This window comes from Oreochromis aureus, linkage group 3 (assembly GCF_013358895.1).
Source record: "Oreochromis aureus strain Israel breed Guangdong linkage group 3, ZZ_aureus, whole genome shotgun sequence".
NCBI classification, from domain to species: domain Eukaryota; kingdom Metazoa; phylum Chordata; class Actinopteri; order Cichliformes; family Cichlidae; genus Oreochromis; species Oreochromis aureus.
In genome coordinates, this window is record NC_052944.1 from 37,841,588 (window position 1) to 37,864,890 (window position 23,303).

The window sequence follows — 23,303 nt, forward strand, 5'->3', positions numbered from 1 at the left end:
GTTCACAGAGTGTCTCGACTCCACATGTAGAGTTAGTACTACTACCATAAGGGCTGAACTACAAACCAAGTCCAGCATAGCTTAGCTTTCTTTGCATTAGCTGGCTCATAAAACCTCAGTCAGATATAACAGACATGCTTCAGTCTCTGTTTGCTCTCACACTGAAAGTGATGTCACGTCTCCTTTCACACCTACTTCAGTCCAAAACAATATCAGAGGAACTGTTGATAGAGATCAATAGAATATATAAGAAGTACAACAAACACACAGCAGTGCTGCAGACGATCAATGATATCTCACAAGATCTATGAACACTTGGCACATTCAGTATGTAAGCAGTGAGAGAAAGTCCACAACAAAGTCATTAAATCATTGTTGACTCATCTGAAACTCTGAACACATGACCCAGTAAGATGATCTGTTTTGCATAAGTTTCCAAAACAGAGAGACGCCTTCCTGATAATGAAACTTGACTTGAGGCTCCGTGTACCTCTCAGCCTTTTCAGTCACTCCGGGGTGCACACCTCATCTCAGAAACAGGTGCTCTTCATGTCTGCTGTGGTGTTTGCTGTGTGTTTAATCTGTGCACACAAGTTGTTTTGATAAAAGCTGAAAACTGATGTGTAAACACTGAGAACAGTGACTAACACACAGACCCATAAACAGGAACGCCCCACCGCCACCTCTTAAATGGTTAATGAGAAAAAGTCAGCTTTTTTATTTACTTGCACAAACCAGCAACACTTTACCGCAAAACCATTTCAGACCCTTGAGCAGTTTTCAGGAAGTTAGGACTGAACTAATCTCTGTAGATCATTTGTTTAATGATCTTATTGGTGATTTTACCTTTTCAGCTTGTTTAACTGAGCTTTAATCTTAATCCTCTGCAACAGTCTGTGTTTCTCAGTGTGATGCAGAGCTGCTTCTTACTGAACTCGACCCTGCAGAGCACTGAGGGCGTCCTGTCCAGCTTCAGGACCACCTGGCAGGAGTTGGTGGAGGACCTGGGTTTCTGCTGGTCATCGCCCTCCTCTCCCTGGGCCTCGTCTACTACGTCAGCAGAGTCCTGCCTTTCTCAGGGTGGAGAGGAGGCAGGAAAATAAATTAAGCTCTTTATCTAGAACAAAAACTCTGGTATTTATTTATTTATTTATTTATTTATTGTGCAAATCTGATCATTTTATTGGAATATGAACAACATCATGTGATGCTGCCAGTGCAAAGAAGAGAGGACGGTGACTCAGAGACACCAACAGCTTCATGTGTGAACGGCTGCATTAAAATTCATGAGTCTGAAAAATATTTTTAACACATGAGAATTTGACACTAATGTTGCACATCTGGTGTGTAAAGGCCTTTAACCTGCTGTGAGCCAGACTTTGTTACCAGACTATCACTGCTGGGCCTCACTGACGTTCTTGAGAACAACATGACATAGGATTTTTAAGTTGATATCACAGGCTACAACCTTAAAGTCAAGGTCAGAGGTCAAGGTCTCTGTAAAGCTTGTGAACTCAGTTTGATGTGTTTCAGTAGAGCTTCCACAAATAACAGGCGATAAAGTAAAATCACTGTTCAGTCATGTGTGCAGGTAAGAATAGACTGTGACTGAGAGAGCGTTCATGCATTTAAGGTGGAATAGATTGTGTTGGCTCTGGTGATTCAGCTGTTTCAGGGCTGATCAGCTGTTCTACAACTTTTACCTCAGGGGATTTGTGCCACCTACAGATTCTCCTGTACCTGCCAGCACACTGACACTTTGACTATCACAGGCCTGTGTGTGCACATGTGTAACAGTGATATTCATTTTAGCACTACTTACTACTGACATGCAAGAGAGAAAGACCAGGTTTCATTTCTCTGCTTATATCTTACTAAATGCAGGGTAATGACTGTGTAATGTGTTGAAATTAATGTAATGGACTGTCTGAGTGGGTTTGCTGATAAGCTGAGACAATAGAAGCACATCCTGTAGATAAGTAACTCTAACATTTACTGTCTCTGCTACACGGAAAGAGTCCTCTGAGCTTCAGTCTCTGTTTGCTCTCACACTGAAAGTGATGTCACGTCTCCTTTCACACCTTTCAGTCCAAAACAATATCAGAGGAACTGCTGATAGAGATCAATATAGATTATAACAAGCGAAACAGAACTTTTGCTAAAAGTCTACTTTTAGCTTTACATGCACAGAGCAGCAACACTTTACTGCAAAACAACTTCAGACCCTTGAGCAATTTTCAGGAAGTTAGGACCGAAATAATCTCTGTTGTTGTTTGTTTAATGATCTTAGTGCTGATTTTATCTTTTTTGCTTGTTTAACTGAGCCTTAATCCTCTGCAACAGTCTGTGTGTGTCAGTGCGATGGAGGGTCACTCCTTACTGAACCCGACCCTGCAGAGCACTGAGGGCGTCCTGTCCAGCTTCAGGACCACCTGGCAGGAGTTTGTGGAGGACCTGGGCTTCTGGAGGGTCCTGCTGCTGTTGGTGGTCATCGCCCTCCTCTCCCTGGGCATCGCCTACCACGTCAGCAGAGTCCTGCCTTTCTCAGGGTGGAGAGGAGGCAGGAAAATAGATGAAGATCTTTATCTAGAACAAAAACTCTGGTATTTATTTGTTGTGCAAATCTGATCATTTTATTGGAATATGAACATCATGTGATGCTGCCAGCGCAAAGAAGAGAGGACGGTGACTCGGAGACACCGACAGCTTCATGTGTGACCTAACACCTTTACAACCACTCACTGATAAAGTCATTTCCTCTTCCTCACACTTGTCATGTCATCCCCGTTTGCTCTGTTACAAGGTGTATATTACTGATGTTTTGTATCTTTTCATTGTTTTCTCCTCGCTTTTTATGGATTCAAATGTTCTTTTAGAATGAATTTTTCCCCCCGCTGTCTTTATTTCACACAAATACCTGCAGCCTTTCTGACTGGAAACAGTTTTGTCAGGATATCTTGATGTTCTCTGTTCAAAGGTTTTCAGTGTTTATTCCATCAAACATTTCAAGTCATTTAATGTGCAAATTGAATAAAATCATGAATGACTGTAATCATCATCAGGTCACTTTATTATCCACTCAAAACTTTATTGGCACACAGCAGCTTCCCTGAGCGTTTTACAAAAAGCAAAGTAAACATAGTGAAGACTGTAAATCTGTACAAACAGGCAGGACAATATACAAACTTTGTTACTGAAGAGATCTCATTCATCCATCTTGAAGCTAAATTATATGCCGATTATGTAAGCAGATGATTTACAGGCATTACTTGATTGATTGGAAGACAAAATAATAGAGACAATCTCAAACATTGTAACAGCAGTCAGATTCAGCAGAAGGAAAACGGGGGATTTCTAAACCTGAGAAAGTGGAGTTGCACAGTGGTACCGTCATAAAGGGGGCGAGTTCAGATACTTAAAGGGATGAGCTGTTGTTTTTTCACTCATCAGTGGTGGGTAAAGTCAGGGTTCCCATTTGACTTTAGCATGTGTTGTTGGTCACTTCCTGATTCTCTGCCCTCTTCAGTCCCTTCTCCTCCCTCCAATGTGCCGTTGCAGAGATGTGCATCACCTTTGTTGATGGTAACACTTTTCAAGTTTATTTCTTCTTCCCGCTCTGAGGATCCTCCACCAAAACTTCGAGTGCACACATTGAATATCCTGTTCCTCAGAAACCAGCAGAGCCAAACAAGCAGGTCAACGATCACAAATACAGCTGCCATTATAGAGAATGTTCTCCACGACCAGTCAGAGCACTCTGATGGCTGCAGAGGACAAGAAGACAGCAGAAATATTAGTTAGCAGTTTTAACTGACTTTTAATGTTTTCAGTGAAAGTGAAAATCAAAGACTTTACACTGTAAAGCTCAACATAAAGATGAGGTCTTTATATACAGTCTGTGTGGACAGACCACAACCCTCTCTTTGCACATCTGTAAACACATGTTCCTGCTGAACCGCTGCGTCTGAATTTTGACTGTTCTTTGCTTGCAGGGCTAGTTGCCTTTGGCCTCGCCTACTAATCTTTATGGCCACGTTATTTAAAGTCTTTCAGTCAGTCTGCAGTGATACTCCTTTAAACTGTGAACGATTAAGGTTTACAGTGACGTGTGAAACTACTCAAATTCTTACCGTAGGTGTGGTTGTAGGCTGTGAGGTGCTGCCCGGTGGTGGTGGTGATGGTGTGGAGACGTGCAGGTGGACAGCAGAGCGGTGTTTCTCTGTCTTCTCCACGTCACAGTAATACACTCCCTCGTCTCGGAGCTGAGCTCGCTTCACGGTGAGGGACAGGTCTCCTCGCTGGTTCCAGTCTGATGGTATGGACACTCGGCTTTCATCATAGCCGTCTCCGTAGGTGATTTGCTTAGACGGAGGATTCAGCTCCAGCACCAGCTCTCCGTCTCTCCTCCAGCGCACCGATTTCACAGCCTGACCGACTGTAACGGAGCGACACGGTAGGATGGCACCTTCATCCCGGGGTGCGACAACTTTATAGGGCAGGAAAACGTGCAACTCGTCCAGCTCCCCCCTCTGTTTGTAGTTGCAGGTAAACGCGTAATAGCCGTGATCGTTGAAATCTGCTCTCTTTAATATCAGAGAATCGGAGCTGTGAGCCACCCGGTTAATGTAACCCGGTCCCGGCTTCCAGACACCGTCAAGAGAGGCGACCAGCTGATCGGTACCATCCATCAGTTGATGATGCAGAGTGCCTTTTCCCGTCTTGCACTCCTCTGTGAGGGCAAACCTAACATCGTCTCCTGCAGCGGTCTGGATCAGTTTCCCAGACACCCGGCTGATAAAAAGAAGAAGAAGACTGTAAGTGAGGGGTACAGATGTAGGACTCATCCTGCGCGCGGGGTGGAAATGTGCGCCGTTAACGCGCCAGTTGGCTTTTTATAGTCGCGGTGGGTGGTGCCGTCCGAACACCGGTCTGAGCCACATGAGAGCAGCACGATGCCCAGTTGGACTGTCCGAAACATCGAGCCCCTATGACTTAACTGTTATTATTATTATTGTTATTATTATTATATCATAGATGTGTAAAGGCGTTGCACATGACACAGCCGGCGCTGTTACCCTTTAACCTCAGTGTACTTCAGATACATGTATTTATGCTGTTTTTATGCGTAATAAACGGAATAAAACACTAATCTTGGCACGTCGCCTCCAGCAGGAAGTGATCCGCTCAGCAGGCACTGCTCTCGTTAGCTACCAGGTTCATTTGACGGGGAAAGAAAAGTGAGCTAGAAACAGCAGAAAATGACAAACTGTCCCCACAGTCTGTGCGGTCAGGGAGATAGCGACCTTAGAGAGTTGATACCCAGGCTTATGTACACGCTGCAGTTTGGAAAGCAACATCTGGACTTCAGGTAACATCTCGCTATCTGTGCTTGAGCTAACTAGCTAAAACCTTTGGGAAATATCCGGAAAATGTCGAGGTGTTCAGGCGTCCCCATGATTATTGATGCCGCTGAAATACATCCCAGCTAATGAGACACTAGTCAACTGTTTTAACTGAACCAGAGGAAGGACAAGAACAATGTTTAGCTTAGCACGGCTAATAGGCTAACGAGCATAGCCTGCTCAGAGCACGACGACATCTACAATAAAAGTCTGTTTATTTTCCACTTTTAGGGTATCTTACAGTTTTATGGAAACTAATCTTAATTTTTCTGACCCCAGTATAAGAAAGGAGTTAGTGTAACATAATTTTAAAGCGTTTTGAAGACACACACGGGCTTGAAGCGGAATCAAGAGTATAAACACCGTGGTGGGTATAGCTCACTGGGAGGAGAAGACACATTTGACTGTAGCAGGCTCTGCTGGTTCACCTGACACCACACATGGGCTTTTGTTATTACTCCAGTTTTATTTTTCAGCTGGCTGTTCAAGCCGTCACTTTCAGTCCTCCACTGTCATCATCCTGATCCCTGCATACTCCTGTTTTTAAAGACCAGGGAGGCACGATTAACCAACTGGCCACAGCTGGGTTAACCAGTCTCTCCCTAGTACTACCCTTTAAATGGTAAATGGTAAAATGGTAAATGGCCTGTGTTGTATAGCGCTTTACTAGTCCCTAAGGACCCCAAAGCGCTTTTACAGAACCAGTCATCCACCCATTCACACACACATTCACACACTGGACCACCCCTCCCCTGCAGCTGAGCCACAAACCAAGCCACTGTGGCATTTCCTGTGATTTACCCACCCAGGCCACTCCTGTTCTCTGGAATACCAGGGGCGTGAGGATTTTGTTTGGTCAGTAGAATGGGGCTTAAGTTTGGGTACCTGGGTCCTGCTGGAGGTCAAGGTCTACGGTGGTTAGGTGGTGGAAGGCGATTGTAAGACGGCAAGCTAGGAGGGGAACTGACCAGGGTAGGATGTGGGTCCCTGAAGGTCAAGGTGGTGGAGGGCGACTGTGTGTGCCAGGGCAAACTACTGAGGGAGTGGACCAGGTTACGATGCGAGTACCTGGACCAGGTTACGATGCGAGTACCTGGACCAGGTTACGATGCGAGTACCCGGGGCCTGCTGGAGGTCAGGGTCAGGCTTTTGCTACCTTTCTGTCTGCTCAACTGGTTTGATCCCCATCTGCTCCAGTCTGCATGCAAAATATCCTCGGGCAAGATACTAGATACAGGTTGCTAAGAGTAGAAGAACATGTCCATTTATTTATAATCCCACAACCAAGAGGTTAGCCTTTATTTTCCATATTGTTTATTTATTTAGCAGATTTTCATTGTTAAAAGAGTGTGTGGCGTGTACCCAGTTTGGTATAACATAAAGAGTATACTCGGATAACGAGTAAAATGAGGCGTTTATTTATAGTTTTTCTTGAGAGTTTTTATGGAAGTACATGTTTTCAGACTACATTTGTTTCCTCACTGATTTAGGAAGACCGAGAACTAATCTTATGATACTGTAGATGAGTGGCTTTCTGAGTCATAAATCCACAGTGTTGCCTTCATAGTTGAGTGAAGCCAACACAGTGTAAATAGGGGCTGTGTGTTGTTCAGGGAGGTTTACGATAAGGTGTGGCTTGTGGTGGGTTGTGTTGTGGAAAGTAGTTGATGTTACATTTGCTGTGACTCAGGATGCAGCAGGGATCTTAACACTCATATCACAGCTGTGGGTAGGGCTGTTCGATATAACGATATATATCGGATGACGATATAAAAACGTCTATCGTTTCATTTTACACTATCGTTTGTTTCGTGGTGTCGCAAAATAAACTGTTTACGGCAATATTTTTTCATTATTTTGATGGTCACTGTAGTGGCTATATTAATTTCCTAAAGTTCTCTCTTTCTCTTATATTTAATATAACCACGCTACAGACAGACAAGCGCTTGTTTTTATGCGTTGTCGTTAGCAACAACGACGGTAAAACCACCTCGTGTCCGCTTGTTTATTTTCCACATAAACCTTTCACAATAAAGCTCAAGATCCTGTTGAGACTTTTCAAAATAAACTGAATCACGTGAAAGATGCAGAGTATTTACGGATGAAAAGCAAAAAAGAGCCATCAGGTGCTAAAAAATAAACCTTAGACTCAAACGTTAGAACAGGCTTTTCCCCGCAGCACGCTGTATAATAAATACTCACAAAGAAAACGGCGGCCGTTACAACCTATGTCTAAAAATGTATCGTTTCATGCATCAGTTAAAACACTCGACTCCAGGTACGACGCCCAGCTGGAAACACTTCACGCAAGTCGAGCTGCCCGACATTAACAGAATTTACAGAAAATGTTACATTTTTGTGATTTATATCGTTATCGGACGATAGATGTCTTAATATCGGGATATGAGATTTTGGTCATATCGCCCTAGCTGTGGGTCACATATGCAGTTTGTAGTTCTGTTCCTGGTGAACTCTGCTGTTGCTCCCTTCCCTATTCCCAACCAATCAGCATTCAACAGTCTTCTGTGTCCAGCAGTATGCAGTGGTGATTTTGCAGGACTGCACTGGAGCACATCTGCAGTGGGTGAACACCCCTCTCTGTACACTGTGTGAACAGGTGTATGAGCATGAACTCCTCTCAGCAGTCAGGGCCTCGTCCTCCTTCAGGAACTTGTGGCCAGGTTTCCATCTGCTCCTGCTGAGATCTTTGTGTGTGATGCTGACTCGTCTCCTTTGGGGCTTGAAGATTTTTCTCGAGGCTTCTGCAGCAGTAAATCTTTCTGCTCTGGTCTGTTAGCCTTATTCACTGTAATCATTTATAATGTTGTTATTAGGTGTGGGAAATTAGTTTAAAAACCCAAACATGATTTACACAGTTTCCCATTGACCTCAGCGCACCAAACAACAAGTTCTTATATTAAAAAATGGAGAAGAAGGATCAACAAATTCATGGCTTAAAAATATCACATCAGAACTTCTTCTTTTCTTTTGTTCTCCACTTTCTCCAGATTACTCAGTTTTTTTTTTTCAGGAAACACTGCACACCAGCTGAGATGTGTCATGTTTTCAGCTAAAGCCGAGCTCGGCTCTAAGCTGGTTCACATGTCTGTGCATGAGTGTTACTTTTCCACCACACATAGCTCTTTGCATTTAGACCACAACATTGAACTTTGGTCTCTTCTGACCAGAGCACCTTCTTCCACATGTTTGTTGTGTCCCCTACATGGCTCATGGTAAACTGCACTTTTTATGTCTTTCTCTCAACAATGGCTTTCTTCTTGTCACTCTTCCATATAGGCCAGATTTGGGGAGTACATGACTTGCAGTTGTCCTGTGGACAGATTCTCCCACCTGAGCTGCTGATTTCTGCAGCTTCTTCAGAGTGACCATGGGCCTCTTGGAAGCCTCTCTGACCAGCATGACCATGTCTTGGTAGGTTTGCAGTTGTAGCATACTTTCTCCATTTTTGGATGATGGAGTGCTGCTTGAGATGTTCTTGGGATATTTTTGTATAACCTAACCTTGCTTTAAACCTACAACTTTATCCCTGTCTGGTGACTTCCTTGGTCTTCGTGATCCTGTTTATTAGCTAATGTTATCTAACAAACCACTGAGGCTTCACAGAGCAGGTGTATTTATAATGAGACTAAATGACACACAGGTCAACTCTATTATCTAATTCGGTGACTCTGAAGGATATAGATTGCACTGGATTTTAATTAGGGGTATCAGAGTACAGGGGGCTGAATACAAATGCACGGCACACTTTTCAGATTTTTATTTGCTAAAAGTAAAAAAAACAATATTTTCGTACCACTTCACAATTATGTGCTACTTTGTGTTGGTCCATCACAAAAAATCTAAATAAAAAACATTTGCGATTGTAGTGTGACAAAATGTGTAAACGTTTAAGGGGTATAAATACTTGAATACTTCCTGTAACAGGAAACATGACTGACTAGATGATTTTTTTCCAGGCAGCAGCAGGATTGGGTGATGTACTTCCAGTCATGCTATTGTTACGATGTAGCAACGCTGGGATTTACCAAAGGGCCGACGATTTTATGGTCGCACTTCTCAAAACTGTAGCACAAATGCACACCAACAAACAAACAAAACTTAATAACACACATAAAAAGCAAATACAGTATGCTCTCATTTCAAAATCAGACAGTCAGAAATATATTTACTCCTCCTGTTTTCACTGATATGATGATGACTCTGATGGATCAGTGTAGCCACTCCACACACACACAGACACACATACATTAAGTTCAAAGCTCACAGAAGTGGCACGCCCAGATACGTCTTTGTTTGAAATTAGAGTTATTGCTGCCAATAGTTTTGGGGGAAATAAATTGATAGAGCATAGTGTCTCGATATTTTGATGATTGACTGTCTCATGACGACATTTATGTCAGGTTTTGTTGGAATGTTTGATGAAACCGATATTCACAAAGTTTAACTTTGAGGACATAATTTGCAGTAAAAACGTGATAAATCCCAGTGTGTCTTATTGCAATACTCCGAATGTTGCAAAATGTTCATAAATCGCATTAATATACTATCATGAGGGAAGTATTGTAATAAGAGCCTATCGTGGGCTGTCTGGGGATTCCCACCTCTAGTTGCCCACTGTTTTTATTCGCTGATCTGCAACATTAACATCCACCAGCACAGCCCCAGCAGGCAGCCAGTGTAAACACAGTGATTCAAGTCATGACATTTATTGAAGGCTGTGGGAGTGCTGCTGTGGGGCTAATTTGGAGCTAACCTCTTTATGTTTCCTTTAACAAGGTGATTCTCTTCAGTATTACTGGTCAAGAACTGCACACAATCCCTACTGTGTGTGTGTGTGTGTGTGTGTGTGTGTGTGTGTGTGTGTGTGTGTGTGTGTGTGTGTGTGTGTGTGTGTGTGTGTGTGTGAAATCAGTTACAAGAGTAAAGCAGCTCATGTTACATGTCAGGGCTCTAGACTAACTTTTTGCCAGGGTTGCACTGGTTTTTTGGGGGGAAATTGCTGTCCATATAAACAATATTGATTTGTAAATGATTAACTAACAATCTTGTCAACCCAAAGTTCTTTATTTGGAGCACAGTTCTACAAGAAAGACAAGTTACTGAAAAAGTGCTTGTGCTTAAAGTGCTTTGGCACTCTTTGGCAATATTGTAGACGATGTTAAACTTAATCATCATCACGGCCTCCTCTGATTACCTGTTTGCTGCTGCCTGCCGCTAAAAGGCAGTGGGGAGAGAGGAAACCACTTCTGTCCACCTAAGCTACTCACTAGGGCTGGGTATCGTCACTTATTTCGATAATCCATTCGATTCCGATTCACAAGGTCCTGATTTGATTCGATTTAGTTTTGCCTCAGACACTCAGAAATATTATTATTCTGATCATTTATCAGTACTGATACATGTGAGACTTCATCAGAGGTGTGAGCATCACAGCAGATGCCTTTGTGTCAAAGTAACTGAGGATAAAACACAGAAAACGTGAAGGAGAGAGAGAGAGAGCTGTGCAGGAAGTGTGATTTTTATCGTGGTGGAAGCAAAACAGCAAAAGTAGGAGAAAATTAATGAGCACATTTATCAAATGTGCAGCGTAGTTTGGATCTTCTTTTGCTGCTGGTTCAGTCAGTTTTGGTTGGAAACACAAAGCGCAGACCCGCCGACGCATCAGAATCAGTGAGCTGTCGGCTTTCAGCCCCGACGGCGTGTCTGTGTCGTCAGGTGAGAAAGCCAAGAAAGAGAAATCTGATCCTGATGCGTCGGGTCCGCTCTGTGTTTACGTCTTTGTGTGGAATCCGTGTACCTGCTCTCATTTGCTGTTTGATGGTTTGTGAGCTTTAACCTGAGATTCTGGCGTTTCTGACAAAATACATTTATATTTAAAAGTCGATTCAGGATTTAATCAATTGATATCGCTTTATTCAAGCTACTCACCTCACTCTCTCCACCTGCACAGTCAGTCAGAGAGGTCCCGCCCCTGACTATCTCTGATTGGTTTAGACCACGATATGGGCATAATGTGTCTGTTGTTGACCACACAGAGACTTTCAGAGTTGCAGAGACTTAGACAAGCTAAACACAGAAATAACAGACACAGACCATCAAAGTAAAACAGGAAGTACACAGTTTTACAAACACACACTCAAGGACATGAACAAAACACCGGGAGAGCGCGCGGGCAGGTATAACAAGACACAAGAACCAAAAACCCTAAGGACTGATACAAAATCAGAAGAAACTAGAATATAATAATAATAAACTCAAAACGCTGGGTCAGCGAACCAGGACCATAACAGTTAGGATGTTAAGCATAAATTCTCAGAAAGTCAGATTTTGCTGCACAAGTCGCTGGCAATGACTCAAGAGGACTCCCTCTCAGTTCGGAGAAATGTGGTGGATTGAGGTAAATTTGCTGAGCCGTGTTTTTTCCCCCCCTCGATTCTAGAGTCAAATGTGAGGCCATCTGTCTGACAGCTAAAGCTTGGTTCAAACTGGCTGCTGCAGAACGACAATGACTTTGCTTTTCATAACTGACATGTGTTCAAAAAGCATTTTATGATAACATCAAATACAGTGCTGTTTTTGTAAAGTTCAAGAGTGCGATGGTGCTTGATGATCAAAGTGTGAAGAGTAACAGGTGAAGGGGAATATTTGATGCTGTGTCACTGTGGTTAGGAGATGTGTGGTTGAATGAAGACTTAATCTGACACCATCGAGTAAAACGTCCAAAGGAAAAATGGTTTTAAATGTGCTGATATGACTTTCATCCAGATGTAAAGACAGAGTGAAAAACTATTAAATGACTGATAGATGATCATCATTAATATCAGTTAAAACAGCACAACAGTGACTGAGAGCACAAAAGATCACATTAGTTAATTTCCTGTTTGTGTTCCTGTCATGTTTTAAACACAAACGATGTCTTACAGTATACAGCAGTCTAATGGTCCTGTGTGTGTGTGTGTGTGTGTGTGTGTGTGTGTGTGTGTGTGTGTGTGTGTGTGTGTGTGTGTGTGTGTGTGTGTGAGAGAGAGAGAGAGAGTCGGCTTTTATCAGTATTGATGGTGTTTAACACTAGAATTACTGAGCCTTTTTTCCCTGGTGCAAGTCCCTACTACTAGATTTACTGGCCTGCGCAGATTTGCGTAAATTCCCCCGACCTTAACACCTCTTGGCACCCGCTGAGATTTTCACAGGTTCGTCAGCTCCATTGTTCTCCTGCTTTTGTTGTGCAAACACACCCTCCCCAACAACTAACCATGAGAGATTCAAGTTTTCCTTCCTGCAAGGCTGCTTTCCTTCCTTACCTGCCTGCATGCCTGTCCATAAACATATATACACAGAGTTGTACATATATTTATATATTTATATAGCCACACCTTATATAATATGCATAAAGTCTAGTTATACACACAGACACATCTATATCATATACACACACACACACACATATATATATATATATATATATATATATATATATATATATATATATATATATTTATACATACATATATATATATATATGTGTGTGTGTGTGTATATATGATATAGATGTGTCTGTGTGTATAATGTGTATATATGTATAATATATATATATATATATATATATATATATATATATATATATATATATATATATATATATATATATATATATATATATATATATATATATGTATATACCCCTGCACGGTATGTACCACCGGCAGATAGAGGAGGTGGCTGATATCCAGAAATCCTACCAGTGGCTGGACTGAAAGACAGCACAGAGGCACTAATCATGGCAGCACAAGAACAAGCTCTGAGTACAAGATCCATAGAGGCTGGGGTCTATCACACCAGGCAAGACCCCAGGTGCAGGCTGTGTAAAGATGCCCCAGAGACAATCCAGCACATAACAGCAGGGTGCAAGATGCTAGCAGGCAAGGCATACATGGGCGCCATAACCAAGTGGCCGGCATAGTGTACAGGAACATCTGTGCCGAGTATAACCTGGAAGTCCCGAGGTCAAAATGGGAGATGCCCCAAGGGTGGTGGAGAATGACCGAGCTAAGATCCTGTGGGACTTCCAGATGCAGACGGACAAAATGGTGGTGGCTAACCAACCGGACATAGTGGTGGTAGACAAACAGAAGAAGACGGCTGTAGTGATCGATGTAGCGGTTCGAATGACAGCAATATCAGGAAGAAGGAACACGAGAAGCTGGAGAAATACCAAGGGCTCAGAGAAGAGCTTGAGAGGATGTGGAGGGTGAAGGTGACGGTGGTCCCGTGGTAATCGGAGCACTAGGTGCGGTGACTCCCAAGCTAGGCGAGTGGCTCCAGCAGATCCCGGGAACAACATCGGAGATCTCTGTCCAGAAGAGCGCAGTCCTGGGAACAGCTAAGATACTGCGCAGGACCCTCAAGCTCTCAGGCCTCTGGTAGAGGACCCGAGCTTGAAGGATAAACCGCCCGCAGGGGCGTGCTGGTGTTTTTTTTTTTTTTTTAATATGTATATATGTATATATATATATAAAATGTTTGTATAGTGCACTTTCTATACCTTGCTCTGTCCACTTTTTTGCAATGACAATGCAGATTTTCCACTTGTGGGACAAATAAATGCAGATTTGCTGTGTGTGTGTGTGTGTGTGTGTGTGTGTGTGTGTGTGCGCAACATTGGCATTTGTTTACTCAGATCCAAGGCAGGCCAAACCTCTGTGTTACAACCTACATACAAAAGACAGACATTCACAATATATGGGTACACAAGTCTGTTTTATTTCAAAGTCTTTCAAACTTTGAAACGAACCAAGCATTTCTTGCAGCTGGCAACAACGGTCGTGCATTCAGTATAGTTGTGACTTCCGCAAAAAATGTGGTCAAAATCTCATGAGTAAGTTGAAGCATTTCTATCAGGCATTTCTGAAAGTTGTAACACAGAGGTTTGGCCTGCCTTGGATCTGAGCAACTCTGAATGAGCAAATGCATATGTGCCAGGCCTCAAGGACAATGGGTGGTTTGCACAACAAAAGCTGTAGGAGAAACAAGCTGACGACCTGTGAAAAATCTCAGCAGGGGTGCTTAACACCTCGGGACTTGCACCAGAAAATAAAAAAGCCAGTAATTCTAGGGGGTGTTGGGTTTAGGGAAGTTACGCAAATTTGCGCAGGATAGTAAACCTAGTGTTAAACAGGAAATTACAATCACAATGTAACTGAAGTAGCTTTGAGTGGTTCAAGTCATTCAATAGTAGATTAGCGTTAGTTTAGTGTCATTGAGCCACTGAATGAGTCCATTGAGCTTCAGCTGGCAGACGGACAGCCTGACATTTATCTCATCTGATGTACTGATCAGTTGTCTGACAGTTGTGCTGTGAATGCAGTGGAAGTGAGTGTAGAGAGTGGGAGAGACCAGGCCTCACTGATGTTATTGTGACAGTCAGAACAAAATGCCCATGGCCTGAATTTAAAAAGTGGACTCCAGATGACTAATGCCCTCAGTTTGTTCCACTTTCAGTTACATTCAAGCACTCATATTATCACTGAATGAACCAGTAACCCTTACCAGCAAAGTCCCAGATTCAGAGACCTGCGTCCTGACTGTAAAACTGCTGCTTGAACAATGCTGATCATTTTAGTGCAAATTTGGCAGCAGGTCAAAGTTATGTCTGTGTGAGGGACTGAAACCTGCCTGGTTACACAGAAACTTCCTTTGATGGTTCTTATGATACACAAGCGAGTACACAGTTTACTCCACTGTAGGTCTTATTGATCTGTTTCTACACATTAATGCTGAAATAAATACTTGCCCTTCATGGTGATAATGCAGGCTTTTAGGGGCAGCCAGTTTAGGCAGAGCTGGCTGGATGTTTATATTTGTTCAGAGATAAATGCTGGAAGGAGTGTGTGTGAATTTCTGTGTAACCTAATAAAGCGTTCACATCTTCCCTTTTTTTCTTCTTCTGTTTGCTTGAGTCTCTGTTCACTCACTTGAATGTGAAACGCTTCCGCTATGACCAATACTGAGATTACTCAACAGTTGCTATTTTTAGACCTGTGACTTTAGTTGCAGTATTTTTCTTTTCACGTTTGACCTCTTTGTTTATTAATGCAGGTACTCTGGATTCTTCTGATACTCACTTAAAAGTGTCCCTGGTGTCCAACAATCGACATCTGGTAAGAAATCTTGTGCTTTCTCTCTTTTGATGAACTGCCTTTTTCTTTGTGTCAGTGAAATTTATAATACAAACGTTGTCAAGCAGGCGACGTCATTTTGCCTATTGATTGATTGCTCTGTGATTTCAATTTACGGGGTTACAGCCTTAAATTTTTATCAGGATATATCAACAAATTTGTGATATTATTCACAACAATATAGGAAAAAATACTGAATAAAATGTGTCGTTAATTCAAAAAAATTAAGAACACACTTCTTTGTTTGACGTGTGCATTTGTTGACGCTTGGTTCACATATCACTGCCTGCTTGTTTCTCTTTACTCACACACTGTCACAGTCTGGGTGTTATCAGTCTAAAGTTTAGACTTAACATAGTTTAGAGTCTAAAATAAGCTTCAGGTTCCAGCCTGCCTCGAAGACGAGGAGTGTGAGCCAGTGCACGTGACTGACACCATCAAATATATTTAAAGTTAACCAGTTACTCCATAAATTTTACACTCATGCATAGTTCATTTGCTTTGTGTTACACTCACCGGTTCTGTAGTAAATCCCACACAGTCAGTCTGGAGTCATTAATTACAGAGAAATTTTCAGAGTTTTCATCTCAGAAAATTAAGAACATCATTTTAGGCTTAGAAAGCTGCAATTTTACTGCAGAATTTCAAACAGTGCAACATTTAAGAAGTTTCATCTTCCTTTCTCTGTTTCTTATTTCAAATTTTCTTTGTTTCACTTTTAACCAAAACATGTGCAGTTGAAACATGAAACACAGTTTGATTGGCACGATTCTGTCATTGCAGTGTAGTGAACACTGAAGGGAAAGTTATTTCCATATACTATAGACACACTATTGATGGATATGAATCCTTCACAGTTTGAACATCACATTAACATAAAATTGGTCAGATTTAGTGACATTTTGAACGTTCACTAAGTGCTGTGCAGCTGAGTGAGTTCAGTGTGTTCATTCATTACCTCTTTGTTGTGTGCTGGCACATACTGTGCATTCACACACAGTTAAAATGTGGTTTTATTTGCATAAACTGCTGAGGAGCATCAGTTCATTCATGTACAAGTAAACACAAAACCACATTTGAGTTTTTATCTGATGCTGCCTGCCTCATGAACTGATGAGGGTTTCTCAGCAGCCTGAAATCAACATCAGGACTGATTGATTGATAATATTTTATTTATACAGAGGATCAACAGAGGATGATCCTCTTCTTAGTATCATAAAGGACGGGTACTCGAGAGGGGATATTTGATAAGTCACAATGAGTGAGTGACAAATGCAGGGCTGACAAACAGGTTAGTGTGAACTCTTGTTTTTTCCCTGATTTCTCTCTTACAGTCTCATATATAACACTTCAGAGATGGTGTAGTTCTGCAAATAGACACATGCACTATTTATAATGCAAACCATCTTGTACAGGAAGTGGCTACAATCTAAAAGACACTCGCTGTACCAGATGTTTTACAGGGTGTGAATATGATCTAGTTTTAATCTATATTTTGATTAAAATTATAAAGTCCAAACAGTTTTTGCAGAGACAGTCATAACTCCAAAAATGTATGTTCATAAAATTAGTAAATACATTCTGTATAAAGTTTAAAATTGAGAGATTAACCTGAGAGAGAAGTTAAAATGATGCATATGGTCAGTGAAAGTGTGAGTGAAACCTGGTCTCCCTGGTGAATGTGCTGTCAGTTAAATGACAAAGCCACCAAAGCCTTTAATGCATTAAAACCCCAACTAATGTTCCCAGGTCTGGTTATGACTGATGGGGTATTGTTGTCCCTCCCAGCAGGCGAGCAGTCACCAGTATTTTTACTGATGGCTCTGTTTGTGTTTGAGCTCGGTGCCCTGCGTCTCCCTGGTGGTGCTGAATTTCTCTGAGCAGTTTGATTATTAACTGAGGAGTTAAGGGCAGGAGTTTGTGGAGGACCTGGGCTTCTGGAGGGTCCTGCTGCTGCTGCTGCTGGTCATCACCCTCCTCTGCCTGAGCATGACATGCTTTAATACCCAGTTACTGTGCAGCTTTGTGTACACGCTGCAGTTTGGAGAGCAACACCTGGACTTCAGGTAACATTGTATTATTGCTATACAAGTATTATTTGCTTTGCCTGTTGTAAGGCTAATAGGCTAACAAACCTAGCATATGCCATCCTTAGTACTGAACAGAATCATTCAGGAATTTCTGATTAAAAATCTTTTAATCATTAGATTATGTGAGAGTGACACACTAGAGGAGTACTACTATTTCTTCTTCTTCATACTCTGCTGTGTATCCTTTCTTAGTCTGTCTGTAATCTTATCTCCGTATCTTGTTTTTAGGTTGTGTGAGTGTTTGTTGCTGAGTCATGTTGCTCATCACAGTAGTGCGCTGCACGCACTATGACGACTGCATAAAAATCTGATATTGGATAAAAATAATGTTGGAAAAAAGTCTGACTGCAAGGCAAGTTTACACTATAGCATTTTGATAGAAAATGGAGAAATTTGGCACATTGTTCACCAACCTTGATGCTTTTTGTCTTGCAACAATAAGTATTACATGTTTATTTATATATATATATACATATAAGCCATTATTTATTTTTCCTGCTCGGTGGTTGAGAGTTGAGTGTAACATTGTTACATTGAGTCTGAGCGCTCAGATGTTAATTTGGTCACTAACAGGGGCTCAAAGTCCAAGTTAGTGCTGGTGTATAAGGTGAAATTGGTCCTACCACCAACAACCCACTTAATGAGCATGTTTTTTGTATGTCAAAGATTTGGCTTTCACTCAGAGTTTTCCTATACAGTTTTTTGGGAAGTAGATCTTTTCAGAGTCCATTTGTTTCCTTATTTTCTCTTTTCTTACCACCGATTACTTCCTTGAGGTTTAAAAAGAAAAAAAAGAGCCCATGCTTTCATCAATCTCGTAAAAGTTTTAATAGCAAAGTGATGGAAAGTGTTTCCATAGAAAAATAAAATAAATAAATAAAAATAAAACAAAAATAAAAACAAACACGAAAACACCAGACATTATGATACGGATAATTTACACCGATGGTTTTTTTTTTTTCTTCTTCTTCTTTTTTTTTTTGAAATTCTATACGGGAAAAGTGAGCGCGAGAGCCCTCGGTGCATGCTCGCTGCTGAAGTCAAAGTAAACTTTATTGTCATCTCTGCTACATACAGTCCAGTATATAGAGAGACGAGACGACGAGGCTCCAGTTACAGCAGTGCAAGTAAACAAACAATAAATATAAGAAGAGTAAGAAAATAAATATACACTTTAGGACTAGAGGTAAAGGGATCAATAACAATTTACAATTTTATTTTATAGTTTGATGATTTAAAGTCTCACACACAACCTGTCAAAAGGGGAGGGAGACCTGCTGCTTCCAAATAGAGCACATTTCATTCATAATGTTGTAATTCCAAGCTAATTATGTATTCATGATTTGAATCCTGGGTTGTGTGAAATCCCAGAAATAAACCTTAGACAAAGTGAATCTGTGAACTAAGGTGTAGGTCTGTTAGGTTAAGTTGTAATGATCATCGGGTTGAGGGATGGGTGTTCATACTGGAGTGCAAAATTAAAACCAAGATGGACAAGGAAAGTTCAAGTCATCAGGTCCTCAGTTTAGAAAAAAAGAGAAAAGAAGAGGAGAAACGAGCAAAAGATACAGGTAAGCAGATGTGTCATTGGACAATGGCAGGTCATCCTGAAACAATCAGACTCAGAATACTTTATTAATCCCTAAGGAAATTATGTGGGTTACAGTTGCTCCAAGAAGAAATGGTAAAAATAGTAACAGTAACAGACTAAACTCCAAACAATACATTATGTTACAGATTTTAATATTAATTAGTCATTGTCAATTGTTGATGTGTTCTGTTCTCATTGTATGACGAATTAGGATGGCTGTTTGGTAGCTGTTTGCATACTCTTATGGTTTTGGTTTTTATCGTTAACTCTGTCTTTTCCTGCGTTGTGGTTGTGCGTTTTTTTGAAAGAAATATTTACGCGTTACCATAGTGACCAGAGAGCATTAAGGGGCAGAGAGGATGATGTGACGCTGCTAATAAAGTTACACAATTACACAGTGAATTCGTGTATTGTTTGTATATATGTATGTATGAATAAATGGAGACAAAAACCACAGTTTTTGTCTTGGCCGTGTTATTTTATTTTGTTGTATTTATCTGCGACACCTTAAAGGCCGCTCAGTGACAATATTGTCGGAAAAAAAGGTTGGGGACCTCTGATTTACAGTATAGGAGCAGTTCGACTGGAAACAACAACTGCAATCTGCACATTCATAGGTTTTTTTATTGAAATAAAATTCATACTTATATATTATGTACTATACGAGTGGTTGAATATGCGCAGTGGCATGAAATAATAACTTCCCGTCAAATGTGTTAAACCTAAAGTAAGGAGACTGCTTTGAAAATGTCAGAAGTAGAAAATACAGATACTTGCATCAAAATAGGAAGTATAAGTAAATTACATATACCTGAACTTTAAACTGAAGTACAGTGCTAACTAGCAATACATGCATAAGGATAGAATTTTGTATTACATGAACTTATTTCAAGCTGCAGCAGTGATTGGATTTCCTGCAGAGAGGAAAGGAGGCCGAGCTTTCTCCCGTGGGCCACACGCAGGCCTCAAACAAGAAGCTGCAACACGAACATACCAACTTGTACATAAAACATTAATTCAGCGATATTAATGTTCACTATGATCTTTGAAACTTTGGATAATTAACTCAAATGTGTCCCAGATAAAAAAATAATAATAATAATGATAATTCAAATTATTTTTTTTAATTTAAAACACGTTTGATGTGATTTCGTTTTTTGTGTTGAATTCTTATTTGGACGGAGGCTCCATGATGGAGCACTGCGGGACTAAATAATAGTGTTAACAGAAGGACTGCAGGTAGACTGAAGAATATTTATCATGAATTATTAGAGTAATTATTCATTACTCAGACACCCATTAAATAGTTTATTTAGTGACACAGCTTGTATAAATACACATGCACTTGGATAAAATGCCAAATAAAAGGATTAACGGAATGTTTCAGAAATTCGAACTTGAAGATTAAATGATCAAATTTATATTAACATGAAGTCCCTTTCCTGCATCCTCAAACATATTCAGTGTACATATTGTGTGCTGGATTGGCCGCCTGTTCTTCTCTTGCTTTGCCTCCGCAGTCTAAAGGCCTTTACACACCACAGCCGCAACTTTCCTGGGAATATTAAAAATATTTTTCACATAACTTCACGGGACGAATTTGCAAATTTTATTCATTTTATTTCATTATTAGCATCAAGCTCGATTTCCCGATTTTTCGCAGTTCTGACGAACCACGATCGCAATTAAAACACGCGTCGGTGCTGACTATAAAATGACATGTATATAAACAAATGATCCTATACGAGGGAGTACTAGGGCCACAATAATAAAAAAAATATATAATATTGACGATTGATGTGTATATAATAAAATGATCCTATTATACCTAAAACAGCACGATAAGGTGTAGTAGGAGTAAAATATATACGATTGATGATTTTGAGATTAAAGTCAAAATAATATTTTGAGAGGAAGAAACTCGAATTACACCTGTTTCCAGAAAAACTGCCACGGCTGCTCTGCAAAATACTTCGTGTGGACGAGACGGCGAAAGCGTCCTTTGGAATCAGTTTACTGTGATTCTCCTTCATCACGTAATCACGATGCGTGATAGTGGTTTGTCTTGAAAGTGCGACTGTAATTGTAACCCCGAAAATACTATTTCGAGTTCATTAACAAGACGACATTGATTTGTGTGTGTGTGTGTGTGTGTGTGTAATTTTGTAATTGGCCGTCATACTGCTCTAATGTGAAATCCGGCTGTAAAAGGAGATGATGGGCTACTTACCGCTGCTGGCGGCGATCCCAGCTTCTCTTGTTGACCTTCAGCCTAACGATAAATGGATCCCCCCCTCTCTTTCTCTCCGTCTTCATCTTGGCTGTAGCAGAAATAATCCCCCTGATCTTCCTTCTTCGCCTGCCGCAGATTTAAGGAAAAGTCTCCAAGAACCGGTCAGGTGATACACAGTGTCGGCCGTCAGCAGTCCCGTTACCGTCGTCGGTGCAGGATTTCCGCGCGAACACCATGTTGGTGAACATCGCGGTGTGTGCACATCCGTTAAAAGTTACTTACTTGTTGAAAGTTACTTTATGTTGGGTGTTTTTCCTGTACCCTGCCGCATCCTTTATAACATATTCAGCTGTTTAATGTCATCAGTCTCCACTTTTGTTTTCTTTTTCTTTTCAAGGGTTTTACTGGCTGGAGCAATTTTCTGTTAGGAAACCAACACTAAACTGGGATAAATGTAACTACTGTTGCTGATTACTTACTTATTGATTATCGTACTGTTACTTATGCTTGCTTTGAGCTCTGTGTTGTTTATTCTTTGAAAAAAACAAAAACAAAACAACAGCACATCATAACCTGCCAAGTCATCAAAGACAAATAACAAAGGTTTGAGTCTCACTTTTGCTTTTACATCATGGCCGAACTACCCTTAAACTTAAAAAAACAAAAAACCAAGTGACACAGTGTTGTTTTCATCTTCTTTCTGCCTGCACTGTGACTGCGCACTGCAGTGTTGTCATGGGCCATGCTTAATGTTACTGATGTGCAGATAGAGACGTTAAGAAGGAGAAATGAGAAAGTCTGTTTGTTCATGTTGTTTGTGTGAAGAAGAAAAATCAGCATTTGCAATAAAACGCTGTTGATATAAGTACAGGTTGTTGTTAGTCTTTGGTTGAGTGCAGTGTTTAAATTATAAACTTAAAAAAAATTGGTAAATTTAAAAAAAGGAAATGCGTTCTTCTAAAGAAAATGAATTTATGATTGAAAGAATCATATTGAAAGAATCTTCTCCAAACTGCAACATCTGTTGTTTTGCTTATTTTGCATCCAGAGAGATGAGATGTTACAGGGGAGGCGTAATCTGTGATCAGTGGGTTAGATTAGTCAGATCTATACTTGTCCTTGCCCCTCCCTCTTTTTCCACTTTGAGCTTGGCCCGGGCGCCAGGCCCCGCCAAGCAGCCTCGGGAGTGAGCCAGTACATACCTGAGCATCCAGCCCTGAGGGCATCAGCCACCTGCAGGGAGTGTGGTTAGGGGAGATATTTAAGTGTATTTAAATATTTAAATATTCATTCAGGAATACAGATATTTTAACGTGACATGAATGGTTGGCTGCACTCATTCTGTGAGGATTTGCTTCCTTTTTTTCCCTTCTTTTTTTTCACAAATATTTTCTGTTCCCTTTCATTTTTCCCTTCCACCAATAACTTCCTAGAAGTTAGAAGAAAAAAAAAACGGTGCCTATTTATCACTTTTGAAAAAGTCAGAAATGCTGATGTCTGGGCTCTGAGCAAGCTTGTGTTTTGTTTTGTTTTGTTGGGTTTTTTTTAAGAAACTCCTGACAGTTGGCTGTGGAGTGGGAAGCCTTTGGCTAATAGTTCTTATGGAAATACCTTATTCATACAAAAATGCTATTTTAATATTGTCTTATCGTTGACATGTAGATTCAGATACATAAATGAAAACAAAGTCTTACGTGTGTGTGTGTGTGTGTGTGTGTGTGTGTGTGTGTGTGTGTGTGTGTGTATTTTTCAAAGATCACTCAAGACCACTTTAAAAATGACAAAGTCTGG

General features: G+C 40.9%; 1 protein-coding gene and 2 long non-coding RNA genes across 4 annotated transcripts in view; 2 read left to right on the forward strand and 1 right to left on the reverse strand.

Annotated features, from left to right (window-relative positions):
* Window positions 1–3,052, forward strand: part of LOC116316780 — a 26,558-nt gene extending 23,506 nt beyond the window's left edge. Inside the window, exons 6-7 of the long non-coding RNA XR_005612530.1 lie at window positions 894–1,134; window positions 2,344–3,052. This is a non-coding gene — a long non-coding RNA (uncharacterized LOC116316780). The remainder of the gene's footprint in view (window positions 1–893; window positions 1,135–2,343) is intronic.
* Window positions 3,053–4,977, reverse strand: LOC120439300. The gene is made up of 2 exons (XM_039610151.1): window positions 4,131–4,977; window positions 3,053–3,764 (listed from the first exon to the last, which is right to left on the reverse strand). Exons 1-2 carry the CDS (start codon window positions 4,842–4,844, stop codon window positions 3,447–3,449), a joined length of 1,032 nt encoding a protein of 343 aa, XP_039466085.1. The 5' UTR covers window positions 4,845–4,977; the 3' UTR covers window positions 3,053–3,446.
* A 159-nt stretch (window positions 4,978–5,136) lies between these two features.
* The window catches only part of LOC116316775, a 32,388-nt gene continuing 14,221 nt past the window's right edge, over window positions 5,137–23,303 (forward strand). The window contains exons 1-3 of one of the 2 annotated variants that reach the window (XR_005612532.1): window positions 5,137–5,368; window positions 8,700–8,834; window positions 15,519–15,580. This is a non-coding gene — a long non-coding RNA (uncharacterized LOC116316775). The remainder of the gene's footprint in view (window positions 5,369–8,699; window positions 8,835–15,518; window positions 15,581–23,303) is intronic. The other variant, XR_005612531.1, reaches the window with a different exon arrangement.

What these genes read in the sequence shown, in the direction of transcription:
- LOC120439300 (XM_039610151.1), bottom strand. Translation starts at nt 4,844, where the DNA reads ATGAGTCCTACATCTGTACCCCTCACTTACAGTCTTCTTCTTCTTTTT. An exon ending in AGCCTACAACCACACCTACG is followed by an intron (nt 3,765 to 4,130) that starts GTAAGAATTTGA and finishes TGTCCTCTGCAG; the next exon opens with CCATCAGAGTGCTCTGACTG.